The sequence below is a fragment of the Artemia franciscana genome, chromosome 8 (genome assembly GCF_032884065.1).
Source record: "Artemia franciscana chromosome 8, ASM3288406v1, whole genome shotgun sequence".
NCBI classification, from domain to species: Eukaryota; Metazoa; Arthropoda; class Branchiopoda; order Anostraca; family Artemiidae; genus Artemia; species Artemia franciscana.
The window spans coordinates 33624305-33646804 of NC_088870.1; the positions used below are offsets into that span (position 1 = coordinate 33624305).

The window sequence follows — 22500 nt, forward strand, 5'->3', positions numbered from 1 at the left end:
GAGAAGGGTTTATTAATATAAATAACAAAACAAGCAAATGGCCCGAAGCAAAGCTCCTGACTACGAGTCTATAGTCAGGAGCCCAGTCAGCTAAATTCTAACATCACAGGCTTCAACAAGCTAAAGAAAATTTGAGGAATTTATCAGGGGCAGAATTGGTTATTGAAAACAAATATAGGCGGGAGCAACGGAAATTTTGTGTGCCAAAGGGGATATCACCCCTAATTTACATAATTGGTGACGTCATCAGCTATATTTGCTGTTTTTTTTTACCTGGATGAGAGGTTTGAACTTAGGATGTGAAACAGAATAAGGTAACGAGAGTTAAAATGATGAGAACTATCAGGTCTAGCTTCCCAACTGCACCTTATTAAAACAGACCTAAGTGGTGACACCAGAAACCAACTATCCTGTACTGGCATTTGAGTTATGCTCAAAGGTGGAGGAACAGAGCAATTGGGGCTGCACAGGAAAGTGAAAACTCCTTTGTAATTCCATTCCGTTGGTGGCGTCAAAACAGAAGCCACTTGGAATAAATTCAAGTGCACAGATTTTGAATCCTTGCGTCGGCAGAAGTACGTCTAACGTAAAAAAAATAGCTGCAGAAATAGGGTTTTTGATGAAAAAAGAGAAAGAATTTAAAGAAAACGACTACAAACTACGCATATTTTATGCTTCTTCAGGTGAATTATCCCACTTTCCAGCACAAGCACATAAGACATCACAAAGTCAAGGAAGGCATTTACAGTTCTTGGTGCACTTTTTGCTACATATACGAAAGAGTTGTTAATATCCGGACATAAGTGAGGGAGAGCTTGAAACAATAGGATCAACATCTTATCCAGAAAATTGTCATCCATAACTCAAAGGGCTTGGTAGACATGGTCTTGCAATCAATGAGGAAATCCAGATTGCAAGCTGATAGTAAGAACGCTTACAATGTTCCACAAACGCCCCCTCTGTACGAAGCAACGCTTTCAGCTCCTTCTTTCGAGGGTACAAGTGTACTCGTAAATCACCGAGGAAAACTGATTAGGATCCATTCCATAAGCACTGATAATTAGCTTTCTTGCAACATCTTGGAAGGAGAACATACTGGGTTCCGTGAAGGTTTCATCTCTCATGTTCGGTATTGCACACTGAATCTCCATGTAAAGACCGTTCTTCTTGGCGGACGCTAAGAATGTTTCTTTTCTTTTGGAGAAAAAGTAACTCGCTGTGTTATACCCCGAAATGCAGTGATGCACGCCTGGGAGTTCAACATTTGGTTCTCCGTGCTCCTGAAAAAAAAATTAATGGGGACATGATAATTTGAACACTACACAAGGATTTGAGGCTCAACATTGTCCCCAGGAAAAATGTTAAGGAGAGGAGGGAATTGGTCAAGTAGTATCTCAACTACATCAGTATCGTTAGGACAAACAGTCACCCTGTCAAAGCCGTTTCTGAAGCAAAAGGCATCGTGCAGAGCCATTCCGGTGTCCACTCCCTTATGTGTGCTACACAAAAATTCCTCGAAACTGAGCGAATCATCATCATTACTTAAAACTTACTGCTCTCACCCTGTCTTCAAATCCTCCAAACAGCCATACACGCAAAGTGTCGGCAGTACTTAAGCTGCTTATGTAGTCTAATCCATTTGCTTCCCATGTTTAATAAATTGCTTTCATCAAATTTGCTTTGCTCTTTGTATCTGCAACAATCTTTGTCCAGTCCCCCATTTTGAGCTCGTCAAGAAAGAGTAGACTGTTGAGCAGCGGCTACGTAACTGGTGACACCCACTAGAGTCTTTAAGAAATATACTGCCACCATTTGGTACAGTGTGACCAAACAGTCCGTCATACGTGTTACCCACGGTATGAATTTAACTTGCTATTTCAGGTATCCCTTTCAACACGGCTTTAAGTAACTGCATGGTATAGATTTTGACGGTTTCATGTTCAGCTAGTGGCTTATGGTGAACAAGTGGCATGAAGTCGATAACAAAGGCTTCACGCCCATACAAGCAACGTTCCTCTTAGAAGTTTGGGTTTTCAGGCCATTCACGCAAGCCAATGGCCTCTCTCAGAAAGTCTAGTACGGTGGACTCAGCACCACTTTGAAGCGCCAACGTAGATTCTCTGAGCTCAGAAATTGAAGGAGTATATAAAACGGGTTCAAAGCTCAGAATATTTTTTAGCTGTTTCAGTCTACTGTTGGTGTTGGAATCTATCCCACACAGGATTCTCTCCACCACCATAAACTCTGAAAAAAAAACTGCGGTTTGTCCAACGGCATTCGTTTTTGATTCCGATTTTCTTGAAGCAACATCCATTGGGGTTACTTTAACTTTTTGAAAGGCTTTTTCATCCCCTTTGACATATTTGGCTACAGCTTCAAGTCCTTGTTCCTCAGCTACAAGTAAGGAGCTTGCAACCGATGGACTGACCTGCTCATTGGTTATTACATTCATGAGGATTTCTTCAGTTGTAGTAAAGGGGTCTGTATGACAGTGCAATACAGACAAAGCCGTTTTTACAATCATCATCGGCTTTTCGATAAATTTCCAGCTATCATTGTGATACAGAGAATCAAACTCTAAAGTTTCATTCATATTAATAATGTCGCACAAAGCAGACGAAACTGAGGCAACAAAATGTAGGGTATTAATCCACTTTGCGACTGTAAGATGAGTAAGATGTAATTGTAGCAACCACTAAGCCAGTATAGGTCTGCTATCCCGTAGTATAAAACAACTGAAGAAAAACCGAATGTAACGCTCTTCTTATTAGGATATACTATTTATTTAACAGGAGGCCGTACACAAGCTTTATAAAAACTAAAGGCTACCTTTGACTGCCATTTATTGTCCTAGGTTGTCTCAGATGTCCAAAGTATATCCTTGTTATCATTGGACCAGTGCTGGAGAAGTCTGACAGTTAGTGAAACGCTCAAAACCAAACCCTTGGCCTAAAAAAGCTAGCTAGCTTTGATGCACTTACCAGAAAAATTTCAATATATGCTTAAATGATATAGATAACATTTAAAATTAATTCTTTGAACTTCTTCAGTAATAATAAATATTTGAATAACCTGATTTAACTAGGCAACCTTTATTAAAACACTTTTTAAAAGAAATTGAGGACAGACAGGCACAAGCACTAAATTGTTGGTACTATGAAATTATTTCAGTTGGACTTCTGTATTACATACTTCTTGTCTGTGACAGTTAGTCATTCCTTTGTTGGCTTTAAAATCTTCGATTATCAACAAAGTGTTGACATTGACGTTCATGCAATGAGATCGTATTGCTAGGTGGCGCTCCTGTGGAATTTCTGCTAGGTTCATAAGTTTAGTGCAAAGAGGGCGTCCGAGCGTGGAAAGATCTGGGTCACATTGGGGAAGTTAGGGTGAGGGAGGGGAGAGAACTCACAAAAATCTTTAGCATTGCACAGAGTATAGCTTTTTCACGCTAATGTCGACCAGTTGAAGAACTCGTAAATTCCTAATGCTTGCAAGTGCAAATTAAGGCAAGGTAAATTTGTAAAGTAGTGTGGAGAGATAATACTCTCCCGTCTACGATTGAACACCCTCATTATTCGAATTGGATCTGAAATTGCACTCATGGAGAAATATTCTACCAGACAAAACGCTCAAAAAACCTCCCCGGAATAAAAATATACCAAATTTTTGTTTTTTTCCTATTTCTGCAGATACGCCCTTTTTTTGCTATTGGGGTAAGGAATCTTGAATGCGCCATCAGATAATCGTTTTCAGCGCTTGTTCCTGCCCTAGATTCTATGTTCAAACCTTCTTTAGCTTTTTGAAACCTAGTAACTATATTCTAGCGATCTTTCTTTATCGTGGATCCTTGACTACTGAGAATCAGTATTTTTTCCAGTTGTTTGGAGCTTGGAGTATAGATCAGAGGAAGACTGGTGAAATTTTGGGTTGTCTCCATCTTTTTTTGTGTGCTCAGCTTCGCCGAGCGTTTGCCACTCTTTTATTTAATTGTTGATTCAATTTTCTCTCAATTTCGTTTCAGATTTTCTTCAATTTTTTTTTCTGTTTTTCCTCTTTTAAGAATGAACTCGCTTTAGTTTGTATTATTATTCTTATTGCATTAACATTATATTATGCTTACAATAAAATTCAATAATTTTTCTCTGAGACTGTATCCACTTATTTGTGGAATAATTGAATGTCAATCCCAATTCAAGGAGAAATGAGTTGCTTTATGAAACTAGTTGGTCATTTATTGTGATTTCTGTGAGTACACTCTAAAGTTATTTCTTATCCTCAGGAAACAGTATGAAGATTCCAGCGCACAAATTTGTTTTGGCTACAGGAAGCTCTGTATTTTATGCAATGTTTTATGGGGGTCTGGCCGAAAACACAAATGTCATTGAAGTACCGGATGTTGAACCCAATGCGTTTTTGGCACTACTCAAGTAAGTCTATGACTGTCAAACCCCATCTAAAATGGTGTAATAAGGATTATAAGTATTTTGTTGCTTAGGAAGCCTATACGTCAATTGTAAAGTCAGATTTGGCCTTGTCTTTATTCATGTGTAAGACAAGTAGAGGAGACCACATTTTCGTCTCATTTGTTAGTCTTGTTATTGATTGATATAAGACGATTAGAAGAAACCCCAACTTTCTCCCCTTTTGCACCAATGCCCGCTTCAAATCCGAATCGGGTATTGCTTCAATGCTAAGATGAATAAGAAAAATAGGATAGTGTCTTGCTTTAGCGGTATTAGCGTCATTCATCTTAATTATATCGTTACCCAAAATGAAACTTATTTAATACCGTTATTTGCGAATTAAGACAAGCCACTACATCAATTAAGACTGGGCTTAATTGTGCTCATTAGTGGTTTCAAATCATTAAAATTAGAGGTGGAGGGAGTTAAACTTATTTTTTCAAAATCATGGGGGGGATAATTTTTTCAATAAAAAATGGGTAAAAAACCAATGAAAATAACGAAAAGGGTATTTTTAAAAATCTGGGGGTGTACATGCCCCCAAAATTGATGCGACTGGGGCTCAAATATTTAAGGATGAAATTGAGAGCATAAATACTTCCGATTCTAAGCAATAGTACATGCTGAGGAGAAAACTCCTTGTAGGCAATTAAGCATCCCTTGCACGTATATATAAAACCAAGGATATAACACGATTCAAAACATAATATTTTGTCTTGGATCTGTTCTCATTAAATGTTGCAGACGTCTCTCTTAGCAGTTCAATTTCACAACAACGGTAAGTTCGTTGGTATAAAACAACTGAGAATTTTATCCATTAGTTTACTACTACTACTATTACTACTACTAACAACTCACCACAGCACCAAGCCGTTTGAGGCCAACACAGATGCGCACGCTCCTCCTCAATTCCAATCTATTCAAAGTGTTTCTCTTTACACCCTCTCAGGAAGTTCCCCCTGTGTCCCTTAAATCTTTTCTTTCGACATCCTCCCACCCCAACTGAGGACGACTTGCTTTCCCTTTAGCCCTAGACGGTTGGTCAAAAAGGACAATTTTGACAATATTTCATCCTTCATCCACAGACCTTGCTGTAGCCATCTCAACCCTTCTCTCATTATAGCCCTAAAAAGCGAGTTTCAATCACACTCTTCGTACATTCTACTGTCTGAAATACGGTCAGTCAATCGGGTAATCAGAACAATCCGCAGGCAATTTCTCTGGAAAACGTCTAGCAAATGTTTCTCCGTTTTTTTGGAGCGCCCGTGCTTCAGAACCGTATTTGACAACTGTCATTTCGGTAGTTTCCAATATTCTAATATTGGTTCGCAGACTTAACTTCCTATTCTTTCAAACTTTTTTCAACTGTGAAAAAACACCTTGGTTCTTGGCTATTTTACTTTCACATCTTCACTGCACCCACCATCTTTACCAATAATATAACCAAGGTAAGTGAAGCTGCCCACTTGATCGATTTTTTTGTTACCCAACGTCACTTTTTCATCTTCACTTATTCCTAGCCATAATGACTTAGCCTTCTTAACATCGATTTTCAAACCTATTCTAGCACCCTAAACTTGCAAAACCTCTAAAAGCTCATTCACTTTGCTCACACTTTCATCTAGGATGCTTAAATTATCAGCATAATATAAGTCCAGGAAAGTTTTACTTCCCCATTTGATTCCGTGTTCTCCCATTATCTTTCATGTGTTCCTTAAGTCCATCAAAATGATCCATATAAATGGGGATAGAACACAACCGTACTTAACTCCTGATATAATACGAAACCAACTATTAACCTCATTTCCTACCTTAATCCCAGCAATGTTATCCTCGTACGCAGCACTAATCCTTTAATGTATTTGTCTGGTATACCATACCAGGATAAAACCTTCGCTAAAGCTCTTCTATAAACTGAATCAAACGCTTGCTCATAATCTGTAAAACTGAGAACTAAAGGTGTTTGGTGACTTGGGCACTTCTCAATTATTATCTTAAGAGGGAAAATTCGGTCGACACATACTCTACCCTTCCTAAAACGACGCTGTTCTTCTCTTAAACTTTGCCTACAGCACCTCTAAGTAAAAAAAAGTATCCTTAAAGTAGGTAATTTTCTACCTATAGAAATATAGGTAGAAAAATACCTATATACTATAGAATATCTATACCTATAGAAATACCTATAACTACTACACTCACTCTTGTCACCTTTCTTATTTAGTGGTTTAATTTGGGCTTTCCTAAAATCGCTAGGTACTTCCCCTTTTTCAAAAATCATATTCATAATCTTCAATGACGGTAACTTATTTCTATCCTAACCTTCATATTTATTTCTAACCTTCATATTCAAGAGAATCATTTGTCACACTATCAGCACCTGGGCTTTAATATTTTTAATCCTTTTAGTACTGTCACTAATGCTTCCTCACAAAATAAATCTTCCTTCACGTCCAAGGTGACACAAACTTTTTCATTTTTCTCTATATCTTTTCCTGTAACTCTCTCACGGTTTAGCACATTCTCAAAATGTCCCGCCCATCTCTCTTTAACCCTTTCCTCATCACTAACTGTGACCCCGTTCCTATCTTTAACTGGGACAAGTCCTGATTGACTACCCATCAATTTATTAACATGCGAGTATAATATTTTATTATTATGCTGTCCATTGCATCTTCCAGCTCCCCGACAGTTTTATCCTTGGTCTCCACTTCACATCTCATTAGTTCATATTTTAGTGCTTTTTTTACATGCCTCTTATTTTCATATGCTCTATCACTTAGATAATTGTTAAACAAACACCTTCTCCTCTCTATTATACATGTAGCATTGTCACTAATATTCCTAGCTGCACTCCTAACTCTCTTCTTTAAGACAGTTATCAACAACTTCACAAATTATTTTCCTAAAATTATTCCATCCATCTTCTACAAATTTTAAACTCTCCAGTTGACTGTTCCTGGAAAATTTCTCTCAAATCCTCACCCTGAAGTTTGCCAACGTCATAGCTTCCCGGAAGGTTGCTACCCTTCCAAGATTTCCACTTTAAATTAACTATGAACACCACTAGATGGTGTTCTTTACTTTTAATATAAACAATAGCGCTCATATTATACCCTAGTATCTCAAATTGATCCTGCCAGTCTTTGGTTTACAATGTCATAATCAATAAGGTTAGCTGTCTTACCATCATGGGATTACCATGTTAACTTATGGACCATTTTATGACCAAACACTGTATTGGTTACAACTATATTGTAATACCTACAAAATTGCATCAGTCTGTAGCCATTACAGTTTCCCTTTCCTATACCAGATTTGTAATTTATTCCAGTTCTAAATTGTTTGTTTCATTGTCAAATTCCTTATGATTATTTATAATACTAGCTACCAATATGAGCAGACTAAATTCACAAAAAAATATCAAAGACTTTTGGATACCAATGAGATAACGCTTTTCATTGGTTGTACTCTGTGTTTCAATACGGTTTTGTGGTCCTTTAATGAAAATCATCTATGGATTTTTCTGTTTGTATCCGAGCTCATTGCTCAGGTATAGGCTCACAGAACAAACCATAGTCGAATGTTCTTTTCCAGTGTTCTTACGATGTGGTTGTATTTTGTCTTTAAATGGCAAAAAAAGAAAGAATAAATAAAGAGTGGCGTTAAATAAGTAACGCCAGGTGTGAAAAGCCTGATCACAGATCTACTTTGGTCCACCAATCACACAGTTTGTATCCTTTTACGATATGGTTGAAATATAAGATGCAGCTTGCCTGTCTTATTACTAATAAGCTGTTAATGGGGGTCGGGGTTTTTGGAAGGGTCATTAGGGCTCTCAAATCATACAAAATACAAGTCCTTGTTTTACTGTAGTTCTAGTAGGGTGTTTCGGAAGAAGGTATTTTTGGATATGTTGGAGCAGTATCAAAGTATCACATGTGAATTTTTCAACGTGTAAGTCAAGAATTAGCAAAAAATAGACCCCGTAATCTGTTGAACTCAAGCAAGAAGTTCAACGAGTACTCCTCGAAGCTAACGAGGAAAAAGTGTGAGCGTGTGAATGTTAATTTTGTTGACAGAACAAGTGTTTGCAGGGCTAACAAGAGGGGTCATATCTCCCATACTGTGCTTCACGTATAATCTCAACACGTCCAGAAGAAAATGACGTGTTTAGTTTGCGTCTTTCAAATAAATAAATTCAATTTATAGTTGATTCAAATCCAGTGTTTTTTTTAATACGCCGCCTCTCCTTTGTTTTGCAACACAAGTGCCTTCCACATTTTACGCTTGAAAGTAAATAATGCAACAAAAGGAACATGTTTCTGACGGGTCAATATGAAGGAATAAGATAAGTACACCGATGAAAGCAAGCTTTAACGTCAAACTTTAGTTTGCACATCATAATTTAAGTTCAGCTGTGGTATTGCCTTCAAAAAGAAACTAAGATGAAATACGTAAAAAATACTGAGGTAAAATTAAGTGAGAAAAAGAAAAAGAAACATTAGGATCAAAATTCAGTATTTAAATTCTAATGTGAACTTGTGAGTGACTGTAGCCAAAGTCTGAATGTAAAAAAAGTAGCCCCTGGAATTCATTCAATATGAAAAAAGAAGGATATCTATTCCTGTGCCAGATATTCTTTTGATTTGTAGCCGAATTGCAGTTGTTCTTTTATAGCTAAGTTTCACTAGAGTATCGAGTTTCCGGTAATATTCTCATAATTTAATGGAGAGTTTTTATCGATAGTTTCATTCTGCAACATATTGCCATAAATTATGCGAGTATTATGGTTTCTAGTGCCTATTTCTCACCTGCCTATCACTTATCCTTGTAAATCTAGAAAATTTTGAACAACAGCGTGATGATTTGTTAAGGAAATGAAAAAAGAAGACCAAGCATGGCATCACTTTTGGAGTCCACTTTCAGCAACAAAACAGTAAATAAGTACATAAGTGCAAAAATACAATACACAAGAGCGCTTTATTTATACTTTTTCTATCTTTGAAAGGATTCCAATTGTTTGATTGGTGTATTGCCATTGAAGATAGGCTCGCAAGGGGTTTCATAATACAGAACGTTTTTTTGATGATTCTCCGTTTTTGTTTTCAAAGAACTTTGTTCTTAAAAACTATTTTTGTCCCATTACCCGTTCCTCTGCATTGGAAAAATGTTAGTCAATTAACCTGTTGGAGGACAGGGAATAAAAAAGAAAGGAATCGTGTAGGGTATTTTTTTTTCTTGAGACAAATGGGAAATATCTTGCCCCTCCTCCAAGGAAAAATTTATACTCCTTAATACCCTCCCCCGACAAAAATATTTCATGGAAGTTTCAGCTCAATCCTCTGACTCTGAGACTATAATAAGGTATTTTATCATTGTCAGAAGCCTACTGTATAAGTGAAAAGGGTAAAAGATATGACACTAGACTCTCCCTACTGGCGGTGCTGATCACTATTTCTACCCATTTAAAGCTGGATCAAGTCTGGCTAAGCTTACAGAGTCACATTTCCGACCCCCCAGTCCCAAGTCAGATAACCGGCAACACCAGGACTGGAATCCCCGTCCTGAGGACGTTGGATTGCAAGTTTAACATTCTAATAGCTAAGCGGTGTGAAAGTGCTTTGGATAAATATTGGCTTCAGCAGCCCTTTGTGTAACCTCACGTGGCTTACTAATTGTTACGGACAGTTACCAATTATACAAAGGGTAAGATTTTTACCTCTTTGTTTTGTGTGCTAAACAGGTAGTGCCGCCTTCCAATTGACTTTAAATATTTCTTTCCTTCAAACAGATTTTGCTTCTTCTAGGTATCTATACTGTGATGAAATACATCTTGAGCCGGATGGTGTATTAGCAACTCTTTATGCAGCCAAGAAATACATGGTACCTTATTTAGCTCGTGCTTGTGTTAATTATTTGGATTCCAGTTTATCTGCTAGAAACGCTTGTCTACTCTTGAGCCAAAGTCGACTCTTTGAAGAGCCTGATTTGGTCAATAGATGCTGGGAAGTTCTTGACGCACAGGTAGGTTATTATCTCTCTTCCATCTCATTGATTCTTTTTTCATTTAAACAATCAAATTGTTTGAAAAACGGAAGTCATTATCCAGTTTCCACCCTCACCTGTAGAATTTAGGTTTTATAACTTTACGCCTTTCGAACTACCATATGTGAATGCGCGCAACGTAATATCCTTATACGAATACTATCCTTTGAGATCGCAAAATTTTAATTTGGAATACTGTTTTTCATAATCTCCTATCCAAAATTTCAAGAATATTAACCAGTGTTTTGACTCGGTGAACTCTGAAAGAACTCAGATGCCAAATTAACTAATTTAGTCGCCCATTTGATGGAAATCAGCACAATCTATAATTGTTACCAGTATGTCTTATGCATCACTATCTATATTGCCATCCAATGAGCTAGTTAGATGGAAGGGCTAAAAAAAACTTGCGTTTGCTCTGGTGAGTATCCGCAATCTACTGCCTCTGATTGTTAAATTTATATTAAGAAATATTTGCTTCAGGCACTCGTTTGCCCTGTACCAATCGTGTTTTCAGAGCTGAAGATTGTTAGTTGATTGTTGTTAGGAGCAAGATCGTATCCAGGGTGGGAGGGGGTTTGAATCCCCCCACCCTGAAATATTTGTCCGGCCGGTAAAAACGTAACAGAAATAAATGTAGACTAATATTTTATGCATTTTTGAAAGTTTTTTTTGGTAACCCAACTCCCTCCCCCGGAAAAAATCCTTTTGTAAAACACCCCAAAATCCTTGATCTGGCCCTGATTAGGAGTGGTAAAATTATTTATTTAGTTAAATTTTATTTGTTAATTTCATCTCTAGATTTATTTTTGTTTTATATATTCTATATATTTTTGAATGGGTTTTTGTCCATATGCTAGTCAGTAGTCAAAATATCGGTCTTTAACAATTCTAATAAGACTCTATAAACTCTCGTTAGAATTTAAAAATGTGTAAAAATGTTAAGACTCTTCTAGAAGTTTTTAGCTGGATATTAGGAACTAGCAACTCAAAATACTCATAGGAATGGTGGGAGTACTGTTGACTTGAAGTGCATAAGGGGCCCCGGGGATACTGGACGCTCAAAGTGTATAGTCCATACTAAAGTTTTTAGCTTGATACAAGGGACTAGCAACTCTAAGAGTACATTGAAATTGGGCTCTTGTTGAACTCACAGATGGGATACTACTGTTGCTATTGTCGTGTTTCATTTTCAGGGATATGAAGCGCATATTTCACTTAAACATTATTAGGTATTAGTCGATTGCTTTTATGTTCACTTGAAGAGCAAAGTGCTGTTAGTATTCAAAGAATGGGTTGTCCTCTCTTCGTAGAGTTATTAGCCTGAGCAGTTTCTATGTTAACTTTTGAAAACAGGCATGTACCGAATCAGTGCAGGTAGTAAATTTCCAGTGTGGGGGCTAGGTGTTTCAACCTAGATCCAAATGGGAATATTTGTCATGTTCCTGTTTTTACATATTTTCTAATTTCTCCTTATTTTCCAGGGGGAGAGAATTGTTCATGACAATTGTCCCGATGTTCATGACATGCCCCTTTAATTCTGTATACGTTCATTTAAGATATCTTGCTTGTGCTTTATTTTTTTAAAATTATTAAAATGTTTGTATGGGGGCACATTGCTAAGCTTAGTCCAACTAACGTTAAAATATGTAGCGGGTCTCATCCAGTTTTTTTTAAGTGAACAAATTATTTTGAGTTTACTGGCTCGGCTGGCTGGATTTGGTATAGTGCTTGTTTTCACTTGAGCAGGACGCTGCTCTTAGCTTCCCATGCCTTGTTTTCATTGAACTGAGCATCGTTATTCAACTTGTGACGCTAGTGTCTCTAAGTCGTGTGTCTCTAAGTGTCTAAATCAGCAAATTTCTGGTTAAATCTACCTTTCGATAAACTTTGCTCAGGACTCCGATAAATTAGATTCCAACATTAAAGGGACCTTGTAAAGTTTCTTTTGTATTGATAAATATCCCCCCCTGACTTTACATGACAACGCTCTTGAATTTAATTCAACCACTGCTCGCTAGAGATTTTAGAGTCGCTTGTTAACGTCGGATGATTAGCCCCCAACCACGCATTGCACTCCCTGCCGAAGGCATCGAATCAGGGGATCATTACCTGCGCAATGCAGACCGTTGGTCAGCAGGCGAAAAAGTTTATTTTTTTTTTTGGTTAACGTTATGAGAATGGGAAAATGACTGTGTTGCAATAACATATGATCTATTTTAAGTTGCTGCATTTGGAAATAGTTGCATAAAAATTCACTCAACTAAAAAGAATTGACGCAACTCAATAATTTTTTGTAAATTTTTTGGGCAGAAAAATGAAATAAATCGATATAAATAAAGAAACGTTGAATATCATTGGTGTAGAGGAAATTTTTTTGCGCAAGAGGATCCTTCTCTGCTATCCTCAGCTTTTACTTCCTCATTATGGTTCTTTATAATTATTAATTAAAAAAAAAACTTTGCGAAAAAAAGTTTTCTAAAGAAAAGTAAAGGCCAATTGAAACTTAAGGTCAAAAGAAATAGAAACCTACAATAGGTCAAACTCAGAACAACCAGAAATTACTATTAAAGAATAAATGAAACCCAAAACGAACAGAAATTAAATAAACAATCATAGAAAACAAAAACATACAACAGGTACTAATACAAATGAATAAATAAGTTTCAAAACGAGTAAAGCTTAAGTTGGATATGCAAATGAAGCCTAAAGCAAACAAAATTATTTCGCTACTGATGCATAAATGAAACCCAAAGCGAACAGAAATTAAATAAACAATCATAGCAAACAAACAAGCAATATTTATTAATATAAATGTGTAAATAAATCTTTAAACGAGTGAAACTTAAATTGAATGTGCAAATCCAGCTTGAAACGAACAAAAATCTCTACAAAGGAGAGTTTGGGTTTTGCCTCCTTCTTTCACTGTAAAAGTCTAAAACTTGTTGCGTCATTGGGGCTTTAGTGAAAACTATATGTGTCTTGAACATTCTTGAAGAGTGCAATTAAAAGAAACTGAATGTTTAATATATAATGCTATTAATTGCTGAAAGATCACCAGTTCAGGATTTCATTTCACTGTAATTTTATTTTCATTTTTAATGCTGTGATAACTGGAAAAAGGAAATATTTGTAATGTAATTCGTTTTCTGTGGAGCACAAATGACGCAGCAGGCTTTAGCCTTTTACAGTTAGGGAAAGGAGCATTATTCAAACTCTTGTTTGTAGTGAAGCTATATTTGTCTTGAACAGTCTTGGAAAGAACTAATAAAATTAAACTAAATATTTGATACATAATGATATGAATTGATGAAAGCACATCAGTTCAAAATTTAATTTTACTGTAATTTTTATGTTTATTTTCAATAGTATAATAAATACAAAAGAAAATATTTGTAATATAATTCGTTTTCAGTAAAGAGCAGTAAAGTTTTTGTTATCTTATCGTTGGACTATTTCAAACAAACTGGGTATCTCAAAATTTTCATTTGATGCATTTGGGGAAAAGAAGGTGTTTGTGTCGCGGGGTGGGGGTGGTTGCCCTCCGTTAAATTTTGACTGATAAAAAGTTAACTAAAGCTTTCAATTTCCAACCAGATGAGCCACCTTCGAAGTTTATACGACCACCTCTTGCATAAAAACCTTATACGCCTCTGGAGCATAACTTAAAACACTTGCCCCAAAGGTTCTGGGGGGCTTGTGTCGACCTCAGAGTTTTTGTTATCCGATGTTTGTACTATTTAAAAAAAAAGTATCTCAAAATTAGTGTTGGATGGATTTGGGGAAAACGGCTAGGGGGGGGGGGCTTGTTGCGCTCGGATCTGTTTTAAAACTCTTAAAAGTGAACTCGAACTTCCAATTTCTAATCAAATGAACCACCTTCGAAGTTTCTACGACCACCCTTTACATAAAAACCTTATACGCCTCCGGGGCATAACTTAAAACACTTACCCTAAAGGCTCTGGGTAGTTGTGTTGACCCCGGAGTTTTTATTGTCTGACGTTTGAACTATTTATAAAAAATAGCTATCTCAAAATTCGTATCGGATGGATTTTGGGAAAAGGGGTAGGGGGAGTGGCTAGTTGGGCTTGGATCTATTTTAAAACTCTTAAAAAGTGAACTCGAACTTCCAATTTCTAATCAAATGAGCCACCTTCGAAGCTTTTACGACCACCCTTTACATAAAAACCTTATACGCTTCCGGGGCATAATTTAAAACACTTGCCCTGGGCTCTAGGGGGTTGTGTCGACCCTGGAGTTTTTGTGATCTGATCTTTGAACAATTTTTAACAAAATGGCTATCTCAATACTTTTATCAGATGTGCTGTCGGAAAAAAGGGTGTGGAGGAGCCAGTTGCCCTCGGATCTCTTTTGACTCTTAAAAAGTGAACTAGAACTTTCAGTTTCCTATCAAATGAGCCCCGTCGGAAGTTTATACGAGAATTCCTTTCATGAGAACTGTATATGTCCCATGGACATAACTTTAAACGCCTGCCCCCGGGCACTGGGGGGGTTGTGTCAACCCTAGAGTTTTTGTTATATGATCTTGAACTATTTTTTTAAAAAATCTCCAAGTTCTTATCGGATGGGTTTGAGGATAAAAAGGGTGTGGAGGGGGGATGGGCTAGTGACCTTCTGATCTCTTTTGGCTCTTAAAAAGGGCACTAGAACTTCCGATTTCCAATCGAATGAGCCTCTTTCGAAGCTTATGCGACAACTCCTTCCATATAAAGTTCTTCTGGGAAAAAAAGAAGAAAATAATAAAACATTGGAACCGGATGGCCTTTACCAGAGGCAATGCTATAGCGTTGCCTCTGATATCCAGTGCATGTTAATAATGCTTTATTGGAAATTGTCTGTTTTCTTTAAAAAAAAGAAGAAGAAAATCATGCCCCCTCCTGAAAATACTGATTCTTCTTATTGAGAATTCATTTTTTTCCTTTTAAGACTAATAGTTGGATTTCATTATTTCTCCTGTTGGGAATCTCATTGGTGCATTCTAAGAGACAACATACAAAACTAATATTTAACTAATAGAAAGTACCTAGACGATAGACAATGGATAAAACTGACAACCCAAGATCCTCAGTGATTGTCCTAAATTATCTCAGACCTCGTCAATAGACAGTTGAAACAACTTGACAACAGTCAGGATTTTGCGATTCTAGTAGCCATGTGTGCAAGACTGTACCCAGGGAGGAGGGGGCTACCAAGTTTTAACCCCCACCCCACCTCCCATTTTTATCCGATTCGTAAGAACGTAACAAAAATGTATGAAAAGAAAATTTTTATGCATTTTCAAAAGTTGTTTTTATTATAACCCCTCCCCCTTCCAAAAAAAAATCCTATATGCACCCTTGCATCTTTGAAAGTAAAAAAAGTGTAAAGGGAATTTATCTGTCGTTGCTCTGAATGGGAACCAGACCTTTTTAGATTACTAATGTAACTTCCACAAAATTTATTCAATTCGTTAATTAAAATTAAATCTATAAACTCTATGAAAAACGTTGATTAAACTGTGTTGGGACTTCTTTTTTTTCAAAATGACAAAAATAAGCTTGGTTTACTCTAATTTTGGAACCCTCTACATTTGATAAAATTGACATTAATAGTCTGAGCCGTTCACATGTCAAAGATTAAGCTTCGTGCTGGGTTAGGGAATTTATCTCGCCAGGAATGGATCTAGGCATGTCAGCGCCGGCGGCAAGAATGGCATTTACGCCACCCTCCTTACCAAACACATTATAGATATCAAATTATGGTGGTTCTATTTCTCTAAAGAATATATTTATTAATTGCAGATTTATTTGATTGTTCTACTGTACTTATTTGTTTTAGTTGTTCTTATGTAAATCCTAATATGTGCAATAATATTCAAGAAAACCTCCAAGATTCCAGGTAACAATATCTTATTGGTGAAAATTACACATACTATTTAGATTATACGACATTAATCGTATTCTGTAGATTAAAACTTAAGTTTACGTGCTTTTTTCGAAGCAAATGTTTTCGTAATGTGTTCGTATGAAAGCTTTGAAGCCAAATCATGTCAACTGCGGTTTCGCCATCCTGTTTCTTAAACGGTTCTCAATTAGCTTGGATTTGCTGAAGCTTCTTTCATTAGAAAGAACTGGCATAGTTGAATAGATATTCAATGTAAGCGTTGGCGTGTTCCAGAGCTTGAAAATTAGGGTTCAAATTTTATTTAAATAGATCCAAAAGTGGCATACGAGCAGGCGTCCGCTGCAAACCAGCGTCCGTGGCTGGCTCCCCCCTTAGATCCGTCCATGTATCTCTTTAATCTGATAGACCCGAAAAATTGTACGCTTTCGTTATTTGTAGCTCTGACTATTTACTTCCTATAACTGGGTAATGTACAGTAAGCTACGTGTACCTGCTGAGTACGGTACAATATGGAGTGCCCGCTTTTTCAGCCTTTAGTTATAGGACTAATGTTGAACTCTTAAGATTGTAAAAATTAGTAGTTGTTATGGTTTTTACAATGAAAATTGAAATCTTGCGATCTGAAAGGTTCTTCCGGTTAACCTTTAAAATTGTGCTGACGTGAAACATGTGTTTTTATATGGCTACGATGAAATTGACTAGAGTCCAAAATATTTCAAACTTAAAAAAGAAGGGTTTTTACCTTACTCAGTTTTATATAAAAATAATATCCAGCTTTAAACACTTAAGGCACGATGCGCTATATTAACCAATCTGCTGCATTCAAACTTCTGATAATTGGAAGAGTTTGGGCATTGGTAAGGGTTATTTGAACATCACGTTGTCATTGTTTATGATTTTCAGTTGTCTGGGGCTATTTTGATGCATTATGAATGGAAAGTCATCAATTTAATACTTAGTCTATTATATTGACATGTTTATTATCAATGATTGTATCTGATATATTTATAGTTTTACTTTCGAGACGAATAAGGTTTGCGAAGTAGTTTGGCGGAATCAGAGACGTACGGAGGAAGAGGGGCAGGGGGTTCACCTTCCCCCAACTCTAAGTTATTTTTAATTTTACAGCCACTAATTATTCAAATCATCAAATAAAATTGTTTATTTTTGTTATTCCCCCCAACCTGGAAAAACTCTTATTTACGGACCTCGCCAGAATGCTTGATTGCTGGATTATTTTTTTTTAGTCTATAAAATATATATTGTCTAGCAGAATAATGTAAATCAAATGGGGTATGTTATACGAAAAACGACAATAGACTTTGGATCAGAGGTTACTGAATTTTTAATTTTTTTTTCCATCATATCCCCAGTGGATATATCAATTAAGCCTCGACAAAGTATTTCAACTTATTTGCCATTTTATTTTGTCTGTCAAGACATTAAAAAGAAAAAGGCTCCATCATACCCGCTTGTCCCTTATTTTTGTTAATTTAAGATAATTTTTACCTGATTCCAGGCCGAAATCGCTTTGTCGTCAGATGGTATCTGTGAAATAGACGTTCAAACTCTACAGCTTATATTGAAACGAGAAACGCTGGACTGCAAGGAAATAGTTGTCTTTGAAGCAGTTCTTAAGTGGGCTGCGGCAGAATGTGTAAGAAAAGAAATGGAGCCAACCAATGAAAATGTTAGGAGAGTCCTTGGTGATACTTTATATTTAGTCAGAATACCTTCAATGAGTCTGGAAGATTTTGCAAATGGAGCAGCTCAGTCGGGTGTTTTGACTTTGCAAGTGAGGTTGATTTCTTATGATTCTGTTCTTCAATATTGTTTACGTTCTTGACAGTTGTAAAAAAAGAATTGGCAGAAATTTCACAGCTAGTAATACAAATTCTGAGAAAAGAATAAGTGTGTTGTCTCGAGGTCTTGGTATCTGTGGCCATCATTCTAAGGATGGTAGTGGGATTTTTGGCAGCAATAATAGACTGAATCTTGCTCTGCAGACGGAGGCTCTCATGAGGAAACAATAGCCTGCAAGGCGTGTGACAAATCTTGAGCTGTGTATGGGGGCCAAAGTCATTTTGCAAAGACATCTGCTAACCCGTCTGCAATGCAAGGGAAATGGTTTGAGACGCAAAAGCTGTGGAAATTAAAAATAAAAACATGGAAAAAAAAAATCAAAGACGAATAAAATAAACTGCTTCATAGATTGAATTAAGAATCAAAATAAAATTTGAAACTAAATGAGATGAAGTAATGAAAACAAGAGCTAAGAGCTCATATGGCACTTGTGACGAGGCCGGAAGAGCCAAGAGCTCATATGGTATGAGCTCTAGCAAAATTCTAAGAATCAATAGATTGATTTAAAAAGAAAATCAGAGACTTAATGCCAGTTGGGATTTAAAAAAAGAGCTCTGAGTCACGAGGTCCTTCTAAATATCAAAATTAAGATCCGATCACCCACTCGTAACTTATAATACCTCATTTTTTCTAATTTTTCCTCTCCCTTCAGCCCCCCAGATGGTCTAATCGGGAAAAATCGACTTTATCAAGTCAATTTGTGAAACTCCCTGACACGCCTACCAATTTTCATCGTCCTAGCACGTCCAGAAGCACCAAACTCGTCAAAACAAAGCATTGAACCCCACCCCCTAACTCCTCCGAAGAGAGCGGATCCAGTACAGTTACGTCAATCAGGTATCTACGACATTTGCTTATTCTACCCACCAAGTTTCATCCTGATTTCTCCACTCTAAGCGTTTTCAAGACTTCCGGTTTCCCCCCTCCAACTCCCTCCAACGTCAACAGATCTGGTCGGGATTGGAAATAAGACCTCTGAGACATGAGTTTCTTCTAAATATCAAATTTCATTAAGATCCGGTAACCCTTTCTTAAGTTAAAAATACCTCAATTTTTCTAATTTTTCCAAATCAACACCCCACAGGTCCTCCAAAGAGAGCAGATCCGTTCCAATTATGTCAATCATGTATGTATATCTTGTACTTATTCTTCCAATCAAGTTTCATCCCGATCTCTCCACTCTAAGCGTTTTCCAAGATTTCTGTTTCCCCCGTCCAAACCCCTATGTCCCCGGATCCAATTCAAATTGAAAATGGAGCATCTGAGACATAAGATCCTTCTATATATCAAGTTTCATTAAGATCCGATCACCATTCGTAAGATAAAGATATCTCAATTGTCACGTTTTCCAAGAATTCCAGTTTCCCCCTCCAACTCCCCCCAATGTCACCGGATCTGGTCGGGATTTAAAATAAGAGCTCTAAAGCACAAGATCCTTCTAAATATCAAATTTCATTAGGATCTGATCACCCGTTCGTAAGTTACATATACCTCATTTTTTTAATTTTTCCGAATTGCCCCCCCCCCCCCCAACTCCACCAGAGAGGGTGGATTTGGTCCTATTATATCCGTCACGTATCTTTGACATGTTTTTATTCCACCAAGATTCATCTTAATCTCTCCGCTTTAAGTGTTTTCCAATATTTCCGGTCCCCCCCCCAATGACGCTGGATCCGGTCGGGATTTAAAACAAGAGACTTAGTTACGAGATCCTTCTAAATACGAAATTTCATGAAGATCTGATCACTCCTTCGTAAATTAAAAATACCTCGTTTTTTACTTTTTCAGAATTATCCCCCCCCCAACTCCCCCAAATAGAGCGGATCCGTTCCGATTATGTCAATCACGTATCTAGGACTTCTGTTTATTTTTGCTACCAAGTTTCATCCCGATCTCTCCAAACTAAGCGTTTTCCAAGATTTTAGGTCCCCCCCCCTCAATATCACCGGATCTGGAGTGGATCCGGTCCAGTTAAAAATACTCCTTCGTAAGTTAAAAATACCTCATTTTTTCTAATTTTTCAGAATTAACCCCTCCCCCACTCCCCCAAAAAGAGTGGATCCGTTCTGATTATGTCAATCACATATCTAGGACTTCTGTTTATTTTTGCTACCAAGTTTCATCCCGATCCCTCCACTCTAAGCGTTTTCCTAGATTTTAGGTCCCCCTCCCCCCACTTCCCCCAATGTCACCGGATCTGGAGTGGATCCGGTCCAGTTATGTCAGTCACGTATATTGGACTTGTTTTTATTCTTCCCACCAAGTTTCATCCTGATATCTCCGCTTTAAGTGAGTAACAGAAATTACTCCGTATATGAAAGGGGCTTTTCCTCCTCAACGCCCCCCGCTCTTTACGCTAAAGTTTGACTCTTTCTCTCAATTCTTCTTTTTAAAACAGTAAAAAACTTTAGCGTAAAGAGGGGGGCGTTGAGGAGGAAAAGCCCCTTTCATATACGGAGTAATTTCTGTTCGTTTTAAGTTTTAATGTCGTTCCTTACTTTCATTTAAAAGAACTTGTTTTTTTTATTTAATTTAGTTAATATTCCTGCATTGTATAAGTGAAAACATAACATGTAAAAAATTTAGTTGAAGTCTGCGCTATCACGTAACTGGAAGAGACAGGGTGTTATGCGTACAAAAATGTTTGGAAATTTAGGAATAGATGAATGTGATATTCTGCAATTGTTTCCTTCTAGGTCCGAAGACAGCTAAAAAATGATAAAAGTACCTTAAAATATGTGATCTATTTCGCTTACTATAGTAATGAAGGAATCCGCTTTAAAATGTTTATTTTTACAAGATTACTTACTGCAAATGAGAAATATTCAAGTCATTTATTAAATTCTTTATCAAACATCGAAAATCAAAACATCGTAAACAAGAATCTTTTTGTTCTGAAAGTTATCCTATTGCAGTCATAGTATAACTGATACAGAATCCAAGAAAAAGAAATTTTCACAGCTCAGGAAAATGCTCATGTGTCCTGCAATATGACGAATCCTGGTCACTAGTGGAAATACAGAGTATTTCAAGCTTGATTTATATTGCATTTGGCAGGAAACTGTAACACGAGCAACGGAGTTTTGGCGAGAAAATGTAGAGGCATTTTCAAAAAGCTGATTTTAAATACACAAGAATCGTAAACAAAGGAAAAGTAAAGCAATGTTTAAAGTAAAATATTTAGGGACAGGACCTGTTAGTGTTGATTCTATAAGTCGCTTATTGGGTAAAACTTACCGTTAATTCATAGATATAAGTATTTGTGGTATTAAAGGGAAAATTTTTCTTTTCTGTGTGCATTTTTCTGTATGTATTATTTACTTCAATGTAAGCGGACTGTGTTTGTTTTTTGCAGTTCTCTTTCCAAAAACAATCCCTCACATCCCACCAAATGGCACCAGCCCGCCAAAATGTAGTCTATGGGAAGGTAAAGTCATAAAAAGTAAATGCTCTTATCATTAAATAGCACTTTTCCATACTTTGTCTGGAATATACTCCTCTGGGCTGTTACCTCTGGTAGGGAAATGGGTGCTGCTCAGTGCAAAGAATTCCCTGAGCATTATTCTGATTTGTAAACTGAGGTCTACTTTTTCGGACAATGGAACTGCCAAACTGTAGCCACCTCGCGAAACTTGCTGGTGAAATAACCTGCTCGATCATCGAAATTTTGATGCCTGTTTTAAATATCAGTCTCCACATAGTGGAAATAAGCAATTTTTGTAATAAGGGTAAGACTTTGCAGACAGCCTGTGTGATGATGTCTCAGTAAAGAGGGGCTAAAATGGAGGTCAATTAAAGATTTCTAAGCCACAATAGTTTGTTGAGGTGAGTATCCACCCATTAAGCAAAAAGCTATGACCTGTTTCTTCTTTGTATGAAAAAAGATTAAGATCAAACTCTAGTCCATAGTAACTGAAATATTTACTACAAATGAGTTCTATCATATTTGGTATAAAGATCTTTTGTACAACCTGAATGGTTGTGGTGTTGGGGATGACCAGTAAAGAGAGGTCAAAATGGAGGTCAATTAAAGATTTATAAGTCAAAATAGTTTCTTATCTAAGAACTATCCATAAAAAAAAAAAAAAAAAAAAAAAAAAAAAAAAAAAAAAAAAAATGATGTGGACATACTGGCCCTAAAAACAGAAAAGGGTAACGAAAGTGTGAGGTGATTGTCTAGCCATTAAGCAAAAAGCTATGAACCGTTTCTTCTTTGTAGAAA

The 22500-nt window shown here is 36.8% G+C and overlaps 1 protein-coding gene across 2 annotated transcripts in view; it reads left to right on the plus strand.

The window, feature by feature from the left end:
• The window catches only part of LOC136030326 (BTB/POZ domain-containing protein 3-like), a 51065-nt gene that overhangs the window by 16624 nt on the left and 11941 nt on the right, over positions 1–22500 (plus strand). For both annotated transcript variants that reach the window (XM_065709233.1, XM_065709234.1), the window contains 3 exons: positions 4283–4430; positions 10274–10490; positions 17935–18210. In XM_065709233.1, the coding sequence (XP_065565305.1) occupies positions 4283–4430; positions 10274–10490; positions 17935–18210 (641 nt within the window). The remainder of the gene's footprint in view (positions 1–4282; positions 4431–10273; positions 10491–17934; positions 18211–22500) is intronic.